The 12,980-nt window shown below is 45.5% G+C and overlaps 1 protein-coding gene across 1 annotated transcript in view; it reads left to right on the top strand.

The window, feature by feature from the left end:
• The window catches only part of LOC119389710 (dnaJ homolog subfamily C member 11), a 37,720-nt gene extending 27,434 nt beyond the window's left edge, over window positions 1-10,286 (top strand). Inside the window, exons 13-17 of the mRNA XM_037657075.2 lie at window positions 2,190-2,259; window positions 4,455-4,567; window positions 7,370-7,463; window positions 9,066-9,195; window positions 10,178-10,286. Coding sequence (XP_037513003.1) covers window positions 2,190-2,259; window positions 4,455-4,567; window positions 7,370-7,463; window positions 9,066-9,195; window positions 10,178-10,200 — 430 coding nt within the window. The 3' untranslated portion in view covers window positions 10,201-10,286. The remainder of the gene's footprint in view (window positions 1-2,189; window positions 2,260-4,454; window positions 4,568-7,369; window positions 7,464-9,065; window positions 9,196-10,177) is intronic.
• The last annotated feature ends 2,694 nt before the right edge of the window (window positions 10,287-12,980 follow it).

Here is a 12,980-nt window from a genome sequence, read left to right as displayed (position 1 = left end):
TATACGACAGCGCGCGCCACCTAGCGGAAACATCGCAAGGCGGCGTCACTAGCTCCCATTGCAGCCGCTTGGCGGTGATCACACTTCTAGTATTCTAGCCACTGTACTCCGGCCCTGTTCTATCGATAGAACGGATACAAAACGGTCGCCGGACGACTTGGATTGGATCGAAACTTAAGCGCTGGAGCCAGAGAATCGAATTTCAATCCAATACAAGAATTTCAATGCAATCCAATACAACGCCTCTGCAATTCATGTGCTGCTTTGTCAAATGCTTTTTTAAGGTCTTATCCTATACTCAGGGACAACTTTCTGTGGTAGTGCAGTCAAGGCTACGGAGCCGAACCATGCCGTTTCGATAGTGTCGCTGCGTAGCTGGAAGTAGTCCGACAAAAAAAAAAAAAATTTGCTGTGTGTGACCTAAGCATTTCAAAAATGTACAGTTCTTAGTTTTTAAGCTCAAATTGATAATGGCACGAAATTATTAGCCAGATTATGTGAAACAGCCTTGTTTTTTAGATTTTTAGGTTTATTTGGTTGCGGCATTCTTCACTGGCATTGCATAGGTTCCCTTGAGAAAAAAAACGTGGCCTCCTTGTCAACGGCGCCTTTTTCCTCCGATAGCTCGCCACTTGAACCGCTGCATAGGATATTCAAGAAGCTTGAGAACCAAAAGCTGTCAAAACAAAAGAAGCAAGTGGTCTGCAACAAGTTCACCCAAGTGAGACTGATGTATGGAGCAAGAAACATTTAGGAGGTGCAACTCTGCTGCTTGAGGCAACGAAATAACGTCACATTGCCGGGGAGCCACTTCATGCTGGCGGTGTCTGGCGGCACGCAAGGGAATTGCCGCCGTTTCGGTTTCTGAGTGAACCGGCCACGCGCGTTGCTCCCGCTCCGCTGCAGTCACGGAGCATGGACGTGGAGCACGTTCGTTTCTTGCTCCACCTTTCCCCTGCAGGACTTACGCCCACTTTTGCAGGTTTCAACAAAATACCTGCATCCCATCTTAGGGTAGCAAATGCTGAAGAAGAGCATACTGTGCGCAGCAGCGTTATTGCAGCCATGGCCGCTACATAAAAAGAAAGGTTACTGTGAAGGCAATCGACAAAGAAATTTTGCATGCCCGCTGAAGCAAACACCGCTATCGTCTGCTCACAAACGCTGCTAAAGAGAACGCGTGGGTGTTGCTTGCCCGGCCGCGCCTGGCTAGTAGCGTTTCTTTTCCTTTTTTTGGCGGTTGCGGCTTCACGCCGCAAGGCGCCGCCAATTGAAGTGCCTCCATCGGCGCATGTTATTTTTGTATTTTTTGTGATGGTTATCTGGACACCCGCCGGTGCCCGTTCTAATGTGAGTTTCGCCTCTTAAATATTTCTCCTCCGAGGACTGATGCAACTGGGACTTTCCGCCGTTTTAGCATTTCATTCAGTTAGCCAGCTTCCCGGCGTAAGCGAGCGTACTGTTGCATGGCTTAAGGTGGAGGTTTTGAGTGGTACCCTGGTTAGAAGCAAGTGAAATGTAGGTAGAGAGTCGCGAATATGCCGGCATGCTCAGTGATCATGGTTCAATGCACTCAACCACGGAGCACATGTGAAAAAATAAACGTAGCAGATGCATTTCTGTCACGCCGAAACTGAAACTGAAACCAGTTTATCGGCGACTGCTTTGGCGCAGTAACACAGAGCAGTTAGCTCCGCCCCCCGTAGCTTTCGCTCCATTGCCACAGAAAGTTGTCCCCGAGTATAGTATCGCCCTGGTCAACCTTGTTTTATTGTCTAGGATCTGTTGAGCACAAAAACTTTTAGTATCTCACTTTTTGAAGTCTGAGAGCTGCCGAAGCTTCTCACCTATGGTTAGCATAGGTACAAGAATGTTTAGACCAAGAGGCCCAATGCTCCTATTGGAATAACGGCATGCAACCTCTGCCTCACACACTCCAATGCACCTGGGCTGGCTGGAGCCTTTCCTTAGCTTTCATCCCTTTTCTGAGCAGACCCCTGGTGGTTGAAATTGTTCCGCAACTCTCCACGGCATCTTCCACGGCCCAAGTTTTTCTTCAGGAGATTAAACCGCATGAATCAGTCATTTAATCGTTAATTTTCAAGCCCTTCTACATTCACCCAGTGCAATTTGTGCTTATATAGTGCTGATAAAATGTGGAGTACTGTTTCTTACTCTATTTGTTCCAGGGAAGCGATGAGAGCTCGGGAGGCCAATGCAGCCAAGCTGGCAGAGAGGAAGAAAGAAGCTGAGGCTGCGGTATGTTTCATGAACCACATTTGCTTTTTCCATTAGTGTTCTATCTTGCAGAGCCTTTGATGCAAATGTCGCTGCTCTGACCCAAGTCGTAGGGGCTGCATTTGGACGGTGACGAAATACAGCAGTGCTCGTGTACTTCTGTGTAGGTGCACATCTAAGAACCATGGGTGGTCAAAACTAATCTGGAGTCGTCCACTATGGCGTGCATTATGGATTTGGTGAGATGTCAAGGGGCGATGCTTTGTCCAAAATTTACATCACCCAATATCATGACCTTGAGCACTGCTTTGCAGTGGGTAACAAAATTTCAAAATGGAGAGCAAGCTATTTCTGTTGCTTGTTTGACAGCGAAAGCTGTTATGAGATAACAACAACAGCCAATTTTGATGATGCAGTTGTCCACCGCATCCCCTGGTGTCCGTAACTGCTATCACGCACAATGAGAAAAAAAATATCCAGGACTGAGCAGGATTTGAACCGAGGCCCTCTGCATGGCAGTCCATTATACTAAAACAGAGCCACACCGGTGCTTGAAAATCGTTAGACCCTACACACAAATAATATCTTGCAAGTAATTACGTTAACAAATTTAATATAGCATGGTAGAACAGTAAAAGAACACCAGTCGTCACACAATGCAAATTGCGTAATGAGTGGTAGTTTGCAGCGTGCCACCCATTACAAAAGGCTCAGCCATAATTCATCGTCATCTGCCGCAGCACCAACAAAGTGCACATAATGCCTTACAGGCACATAGTGGGTACCTCACTTTTCTGCAGAATGATGAATAATCGCCTAATGGGTACTTCCCTCACTTCGAAAAATTATGATGGTTCATGGTGTAGTGGGTACCTTACAACTGCACTTGCAGTAGTCGCCCCTAGAGAGCTTACAACTAGGGGTGTGCGAATATTCGAAATTTCGAATATTTTGCGAGTAGTGTTTGCTATTCGATTCGATTCGCACTGGAATTTTACTATTCGAACTACTCGAACTTCCCAAAAACAAATAGTCAACGTCCGATTGAAAGTGACCCCTTCAGATTTTCAATATGCTTCACCTCATTGCACTCACGTATTGCGGCAAAGCTGCTTTTCAAGCTCCGTTACGGTCGAATTTTGTTAAGACAGTCAACGTCGTGGTCCCTAAATTTTCAATATGCTTCACCTCATCACACCTCGGTATTGCGGCAAAGCTGCCTTTCAAGCTCCGTTACGGTCGAACTTTACCAAGAGACAGTCAACGTCCGATTGGAAGTGGTCCCTAGATTTTCAATATGCTTCACCTCATTACACCGCGGTATTGCGGTAAAGCTGCCTTTCAAGCTCTGCTTCGGTCGCAAATGTATTAACTCAAGAAAACGCTGGTTCCAACATGGAGATGAAAGATGTGGCAGAGGTGGGGGCTCAACTCCGGACTTGCAGGGAGCACACCCTCGTCCGCCATGTCGGTTGGGCTTCAACAGAAGTTGAGAGAGGAGGAGAGGCTGAGGAAATGGCATCTTTGCCTATCACGTGTGAAGCGTTGTTGGCAACACTTTGGTTGCATCAAATCATGTACATAAATACAATTCGGCCTCTACATTGCCTCATTCTTGATAAGACAACTATGAAACACCACCACGCCAGTGCTTTATCAACCTAGCGAAAAGAAACACTTTCAGGTTGCTATCTCATAAGAATATGCTTCGGAATGCTCTCTAACTGCAATTTCGCTTCGAAGTATTCGAAAAATATTCTAGGAATATTCGAGAAATATTCGAAAAATATTCGATTCGATTCGCACTCACACTTCAATATTTGAATTCGCTTCGCACCGAAAATTTTGCTATTCGCACAGCTCTACTTACAACGGCTCAAGTAAGGCTGCTTTTTTCAGCTTTCACTGTGACTGTGCTGCGTGTTCCGTGTAGGCCTGGCGTTTTTTTTTTTTTCTGCTGTGTGCAGTGCAATAATACTTTGCTCACATGTCCTCATAGGAGCCTTGACTTTTCAGATCAGCAACACTTTCTGACTATGTTCAGAAAGTGTTGCTTGTGTGTTGTCTATGTGTAGTTTGGAGACATTAAACTCCACAGTACTTGCTTTCGTTTTTGCTTCACACAAATGCAAGGCATCTCACTACATCTTGTAGTTAACTGGAAGCATGACTGTGAGTGTGAGTGCTATTTTGTTGTTCTGTTGTTGCGAATGCAGCTGGCACTGATGAGGGAGACGTACCTGAGAATCAAAAGCTCCGAGGTAGAACGAGGGGGGCTCGTCATCGTTGAAGCTCTGTACGGAAACTTCTCCGAGGAAGAGGAGAATGTGTGAGTCTGTCAGTCTTTTGTAGGCTAACCAGTCGCTGTCCTCCACGAACTTGAAGTTTCATCCCGCTGATGTGGAGTGCACTTATGTCACATTGGCAACCAACACAACACCACATAGCACAATTTCTCTTCAAGAGTACTTTTGGTTGGGAGAAGATACTATGTCTGTCAAACCAGAAGCTTGCCTGATTTCTTCTGTTGAGCGTGATAAGTGTTGTGTAGGGCAGGAGCGCGGCGTAACCCGCGGCGGGCCGACGGAGAGGCCGAACGACGGGAGGGCGCGTAAAGTGACGACACAGAGACCAAGCTTCGGCGAGACTGACGGGGGACTGCTCTCCCGTGTTTATTGCAGGTGGTTTTAAGGAGGGAGAAGAAAGGCTATTGGTCAGCGAGGCACGGGTCACCTGACCGGCATGACCACGCCGGATTGGTGGTAGCAAAGAGGCATGGCAGAGACCCAGCTCCCCCCAGTAGCATGAATAGAGATCACAACAGCACTGGTGTCTTAGTATATCACCAGGGGTCGCACGACACAACAATAAGGAAATAGGCAGAAACTGGTATTGCAAATTGTGCTTGCCCCCCTTTTTATTCTAATCATCAACGTAGCGACCTGTCATGGTTTTTTTAATCTGGTAAGTATATTCGGGTATACTTTGAACTCGCAAGAATTGGGTATCCGTCAAATTCGAGTAAATACGATAGGTCAGTACAAAGTGATGTCTGTCAAAGTATCTAGCTCGCAAGGCACATAGAAGAGCACTAGCGGGCCCTGGCAAGTATACACATGGTTTTAGAGATGGTAATAGTCTGAGGTTGTGAGAACTGCTGCAGCAGTCTCAGTGCAAGACAGGTTAACGATGTGGGCACATTGTGTTTTATAGAGCATGCATGTACCAGTAAGCTGGGTGCTGCCTTGTGTGAGCTTAGGAGGAAATACAACATTAGGCAGATGCTTATTGATCAATACCAGAAGAGCAAATATGAAATACATTTTCGGTCTTTTTGACATTGCAGACACATATACTTTTCATTAAAAGACCATTAAAGGGCAAACATTTGTGATGAAGAGATAATTACGCACTTGTGCAATGTGAACATGCTGCCACAAGAATTTTGCGAATAACTGCTGTAATAAGGAAGCTACAGGGTTTAGAACAACCCACTTCAACTGGTTTTGCTTTCTCACTTAGCTTCCCCATTGTCCTCTGCCGCGAAGAGGGGTAGGCGTAGCCCGTTGTCGTGACTGCGCTCACTTCGGCAACGTAACACGATGTCAACGATTGCATCATCAGTGCACAGCTGACAACCAAGAATGGGGCTTCTTCCATGTGTCGCTCATGTCGGAGTGGGCGGTGAGGAAGTGCGGTGCAAGGGGTGCAAGGCATTACGCGATACGCACGACACTGTGCGGCCAAAACTGCATCACTGCAGGGCCTAGGTGCCATCTCATAGTGCAGAGGACTAATCGACAAAGTCAGTGCTACATAAAGTTGCCCATGGGGAACATTACATACCTACGTGGGTGAAGAGCTCTGGACAAATGCTGTAGGGGATGCGAGAATTGTTTTTCGGAATGGAGTGTCTGCATGGTGCGCAGTACTGTGATATTCACAAAACTTGATCGTCACGGCCTCCTGCACAAATCAGCAAGCATGTTTTGGAGGTTTAAAAAAAGAAGGTCAGAGCCTGTTTACTGGCCCTTTAACTAAAGATTAGCAATGCTGTTATTATTGGGAATGTTTTTTGCAATTGAGAAATCAGCCAATAACTGTTGGGACCACTTGTTGCATAGCTGATGACTGTATTGCGAAGGAGAGAACAAGTAATGTTCAGCTGTTTTTTGACATTACACTAATTTTCTCGCTGCACGCAGTGCACTAATATTTGACTCGAGCATCCACAGTGGCATTACCTACAGCAACATTGTTTTCATAATATACCCAAGATGTGTTTCAGTGCCACTTTAAAGGAAAGTATAGAGCACATGACACTTTTTCTTGCACAGTAGTGCAATCATCCAACTTCACAGAAGATGAGTTGTGGTTCATGGCACTAGTACATTTCTAAACTTCTTGGCAACAAACTGACATAATTCCATCCGAAACTTGCAGCTAGAGCAGCAGCAGAAGTGGAGGTTCACATTGGGGGTTTCTTTTTAACAGTTGACCACAATGTAAATGACTACACTACAGAAGAAATTTTCTTTCAACTAGGAGCTTTCTTTTCTGAGCAGTCTGTATTTATATCCTTGTAGCTTCGTATTACAAATCGGTGGTTGTCAATTATCCTTTTCAATTGACCACACTCTGCCTTGTTACGGAGTAACGTGGAGGATGCCAAGACTGAAAGCAGGAAGATACCTAGCTGCAGTAGACCCTCAGTAGATGGAAATCTCTTAAACAGAATTGCTACGTAAATGGAACAACTGCCTACAACATGATTGGTTTCATGTTTGAATTCTGCATCCCTGTTCATCTCTCAGTCAACAGAACTCCTGTTAAATGGAACATGTTTTTCCTGGTCCCTTCAGGTTTCGTTTAACGAGAGTATGCTGTACCATGAATATCGTAACTATCGCAATCATAGTCGAATCTAATCTAACTATGAATGCCGTAACCATCTCACTCAAGGCCTGCAAAAAACAACAGGTCTAGCATACCCAAGGGCTCTCCCTCAGTGAACTTACGTTTCCATGAGAGAAACGCAGGCACACCAACGGCCATTGATAAGCACCAGCTGCTTAACTGCTTGAGATAAGCACTAACTGATGGCTGTGGGTTACTGCTTGTTCCAATGCAGTTCCCAGACAACCGTCCGGGAAGTGGTGGATGTCACGATTCCCCTACAGTGCCTTGTGAAGGATTCGCACCTCATGTTGACGGATGCATCCAAGGTGAGTTAGTGCGGCAGTGTGAAATGACCAGAGCGACACCAACGTGTCATTAGTCACTACAGAACTGGTAAATTCTACTCAATCACTACACCTGGACTTTGGTTGTTTGCCTTTGGTTGTTTGCCCTGTGATTGGCAGCTGCTGTCACATTGGCTTACACCATACAGAATGAACATTCATGGTTGGTGAAGTAAAGTTTTATTAAATGGTGGTAATTTCCCTGGATGTAGAAAAAGAAACAATATCTGTTTTCACACATTTATTTTATTAAGTGATTGAGAAGGATCTGAGGAATTAAGGGGTTTAATATTTAGATGTTTGGGTTCACTTTGGCACATTGAGGCCATATTGGTGAATGAATTTAGGGCATGAGATTTTTGATGAAATTATATAACAGTCAGCACACAGACACTACAAAGGTTCAGTAACAAACGTATAACTACGGAGGTCTTGAGAGTAACAAAAGAGTGTTTTATGATTACTAGTATCTTCTTATCCTCAACAAAGAATGATAAAGTGAAAGTTGAAGGTAAGATGAGCTACTATTACCCCACGTGGCTGTCAAAAACATAGTGCCCATGCAGTATGGGTGCTGCCTTGTCACTTGAACTGTGTTTATGGCTGCCCATTTGTCCACATTACTGCTTACTTATAAATACAGTATTGTGCACAGTTACAACAGACATGCAGTTAGTATACTGTGCCAACGGTTCTCTCCGAGATACCATTTAGAGACTTGTAAAATAACTTTTTTACAATTGATTATATGTTTATTATACCAACCAGTTGTTTCCAATGAATTCTATGAACCATTTCACGTATAGTAACAACATTAGTATTACTGAATGGGCGTCCTCTTCAACAAGTGATTGTACTGTACGTGAACGTATCTTTGATCTAACTTTAAATAACAGTGAGGAGTCAACAGGTGGAAACACGCTGTGGAATAAAAGCTGTGTAGTAAACAGGGGTAAAGTGCCTCGGAGACACTGGCCGATGTTTTCATAAATAGACCAAATCTTCATTAACAGTATCACCGCATTCTATAGAACTTCCACGCTCAAGAACTCTCCTAACATGAGTCCGTGGGAAACTCAGCCAGAAGGAACACGATGTATGACAAAAACTCCATTTGCAGTACCTCTGCTCCTGTTGAAAACTCAGTTGAGGGGAACATAGTTTCATCTATCAAAATGTCGGCCAGCCGGTCCGGGGCACTTTAGCTCTCTTTGCATGCAACTTTTATTCCATTTAATCTAACCCTGCGGGTGTTAGCCAGTAGTACCGTCAGCCTTGTGTTGCAGTTAGCAGTACGTACTATAGTCATTAGCAATGTCAGCTGGAACACTGAAATTCCCTTTTAAAGGTCATAACGGCATAACGCAGTTGGCCATCGCAAAAGTGTTCATTGACACTAAATGCTCAAGTGGAAAGGTATCTCTTTCAATTCAGTATGTCACATCCATAAGGGTGCATTACAAGTAATCGTTGATTAAACACGAATTCAGTGTTCCAGCTCGTATTGTTCATGACTAAACTTTCAACTATCTGCTTTCACGACTCATTTCACACGGCTGATTTCTCTCTCCATCACATGTGCAGAGCAACCTGCCCGGCTTCTACGACCCTTGCCTGGGTGAGCCCAAATCGTTACATGTAAGATACCGCTTTAGGAATCTGGACCACGAAGTCAGGCTGGCAGACGAAGAGGCTGTCCGCATTCCTAAGGAGTGTAAGTACAGATGCCCTCACTGTTCTGGTCACAGTTCTGGCTGACATGTCTCATGGTGTAATGCTAAAAGTACTTTAAGTTCATTTGTGCCTGGCGACATTGTTGACAACACTGCTTGTACTGACACCATATATTTGTCGACACCTGTTGGTTTCACCTATTCTAATGGAGGTGTCTTATAGGCTGCCTATGTTGCCTCAGTTTATGCAAAGCTCTTTGTTATTTGGCCAGTCTTGCCATGTTTGAACCAGTGCATTAAAAGAATTGTACGAAGCTGTGATATTGCACTTTCGTTATTCAACACATAAAATGCTCTGTGTGCATCTGGGGATGTGCTATCATTTTGTTCCATAGCTGTCATTGTTGCAGTGCACCAGATACTAACTGAAAGCACAGTTTCATTAATGCAAACTCGAGATGAAAAATTCTTGAACACGGGTGTCACTGGAGCCAATGTTTCGCCAAGCAGACTTGTCTTATTCATGGCTGCAACTGCTGAGATAACCAAACTACTAAGATGACTCGATGTGCAGTTGTGCGCAGCATTACATAAATACATCACGATGTAAACACATAAGCCCTTTTTATTTTTTGTCTGGGCTCTCCGCAAGTATATGTTTCAGTTTAGCAATAAGAAAATATTTGCTATTTGATTCGGTATTTTAAGGTAATTATTCCACAATATTTCTATCTAATTTGAGAAATTTCTCTATTTACACACATATACTGCATATCTTTTAAATAATATATGTGAATGAAGTACAGATATAGTGTTAGAACTGTTAGAGCATTAACTGAAGAGTTGGTGTCTATGTAAACACTGCACGAAAAATGCAATATGAGCGTTTATGGGATTTCAGAGATGAAACGATGGAGTTACTGTTTACTTCTTTATATATATATTTTTTGCTGTATATTATGTGCGTTTCTTAAGAGTTGAAAATTAATCTCTTTCTCTATTTCTCTCTCTCTCTTATTGCAGCGCATCTCACGAGGTCATCGTAAATCATGGAAATGCAGTAGTGTTTCGCATTGCCTTCTTGTTTACTTAGAAGAATTACTGTAAAGATAATAAAATAGGATCAGATTTATGTTTGTCCTGTATCTTCTTTTAACAATTTGCCCTACCAGAAACAGTCATGTACTATCGCGCTCAGTATGAGCTACATCACGCGAGCGTGTGGCCGAGCGCTCTGCAAGGTTGTACAGTGGCGCCGATCATGGCTTATTTTCGAGTTATCGGGAGAGAGTTTTGGCTGTCCCAGCGAGCGCGCATCGCCTCCACTTGCTTTCACCCTCGCCCTCGTTTTGCCCTGCGGTGATATCAGCCTCGAAAATGATAACTTCGAGGGTGAGAGCGAGCAAGTGGGGGCGATGCGTGCTCGCACGAGCAGCCAAACTCTCTCCCGATAACTCGAAAATAAGCCATGATCGGGGCCACTGTTCAACTTTGCGGAGCGCTCGGCCACGCGCTCGCGTGATCTAGCTCATACTGAGCGCGATAGTACTCTTTTACATTTGTACCTTGGTTTACTGTTAGCCACATATGGTGGGTCTTATCATGCTCCGAAGGCAGGCAAATACTGCAGTCGAACATGGATATATCAAATCTGAAAGGGACCACAAAAAGGTTCTCTATAGGTAATTTGATATATAGAATATTATATATATAAAAAAAATGCTTCAAAAGGATTTTTGCATATGTTAGGTATACACAATAATTCCTTATACAGTCGAACCTCGTTAATACGTACCCGCTTTAAGCGTACTAACGGTTAAAACGTAGTTGCGACGAATCCCCGACCGAGTCTCATAGAGCCTAACGCATTCGCTGACCGCTTAAGCCGTAGTGCTTCACCCTACGCCTATCGGTTAGTGCGTACCCTGCGTACCGCGATAACGTTTTGTGTCATAGAATTTTACTGCGCCGCTGAACTTCCCAACGCCACAATGTGCCGCCAAAGGTTCTCAGTCTTTTCGAGAAGTGCGTAGATCGGTCGATCACCGATTCCGACTTCCGCGCGATTGCGGCGATGCCTTTGCGGGTAAGCATCGGGAAAGAACGAAGGTGAGGCGGCGGCCACCGACGAACGCGCCAACATGACTTATCGCCGACAACCTTATCACAATAAGTATCTTCAGATATCTTCTCGGGCACGCGTGCGGCGCAGCACTGCTTTAAGCCTACTGCAGGCTTTTGATGGGCGACAACCTGAACGCGCTGGGCCGCCGATCGCTGCCGCCTCGTTGTGCAGGGCCGTGTTCAAGCGCGCGCCGCTTTGTAGAAACGAAAGCAGCTCGCTGTTGTGGAGTTGAGCGTTGCTGGTCGTGGGCGACGAGAAACCTCTTTGCATAGACGCTATCACGCTAAACGCACGCGTACGGTACAGCAAGCGTAGCGCTGTTGTAACCATACTGCACGCTTTTATTGGGCGACCACCCAAACGCGCTTCCGTCCGCTGCCAGGACCGCTAGAGCGTCGCGGAGTGCGCATCGCTTGCAGGACGTTCGTCATCGCCGCGTTAACCGAACAAGCTCATCTGTGCTCATCGCCGCATCTGTGCACGGTCTGGAGCAAAGTGGGTACGAAGAACACTCCCACGACAAATGCGCGCGTGCGGTACAGCAAGCGGCCCGGCGGCCCGGCAGTGACGGCGCGAGCCGAGAAGGCGACGCGCTGCACGCAACTAGCCAGGAGACGATCGGCTCCACGCAGCCGTACCGCGTTTCACTGGAACTGTGTCAGCTTTCATATAGTAGCAGATCGCGGTACAGACGCACACACATATATCGCGGAAAGCCGACACTGTCCGTTCTGTCGCTACGTCGGTCACTGCGCTTACCGGACCCTGTAATAGTTCCGAAATGCTCCTTGGCGTCGCCACCGTGCGCTATCGGCACTATCGGACGGTCGTGCGAGAGTACCAGAATCTTTTCTCCAATTTGGCAAAAAGAAAAAAAAAAGGCCTTGCAGTGGGCACTTTAGGCAATATTTGCTGTGGCACTGTATTTATTGCTTTGCTGGCGGCGATGGCGTATGGAGATGAAAATTTTTACTTGGTGGTTAACGCGTACTACCGTTTAGTGCGTAGTTATGCGGCGTTCCCGGCAGGTACGCATTAACGAGGTTCCACTGTATGTGGATTCAACTGTATTCCTGTAGGGTTGTTCATGGCACTCGTATTGCTGGTTTCGTAAGTTGTTAAAGGAAATGTGAACAACACATGGTGAAAATTAGACTTGGTTAACTACGCAGGGTAATGATTGCTGGTAACATTCAGCGCTGTTGCAGATTTGCAGTATGAATTGCTGCATAGCGTACGATCACTGGTGGTGCTGCTTTGGCTAGAGATGCGTTCTGTTTGTTAAAGGCCAACTCTGGCGACTTTTCGAGGTCAATGGATCTATATAAAGTTCACTGGGTAAATCGCCCACCTGGCTTCCCACAATTATTGGCAACATTGTGTGACGTCATTTATGGGAAAGTGACGGAACCGAGGTGCCACAACAGTGTCTGCTGTCCACAAGGCAATGATCTTATGTGTTTCACCAGCACTTAGTTGGTTGGGCGTGCCATGTGTGGCAAGTAGTGTTACGTTGTGGGCTACACATGATTCCCCACAGTCACTAAACACTCGCAGCTATCAATTGCCCTTCGTCTCGATATTAGAGTTTTAGCTAGCAGTGCCGGTTTACTGCACGGAAAGGGCAGTAATACCCTACCAGTTGAAGAGTGCACACGCACGAACTTTACCATACGCAAACACTTTCTGCAACGTATACAG

This window comes from Rhipicephalus sanguineus, chromosome 4 (genome assembly GCF_013339695.2).
Source record: "Rhipicephalus sanguineus isolate Rsan-2018 chromosome 4, BIME_Rsan_1.4, whole genome shotgun sequence".
Lineage (NCBI taxonomy): Eukaryota > Metazoa > Arthropoda > Arachnida > Ixodida > Ixodidae > Rhipicephalus > Rhipicephalus sanguineus.
Note: the sequence above shows the minus strand (reverse complement) of the source record. Positions and strands in the feature narration are given on the sequence as shown.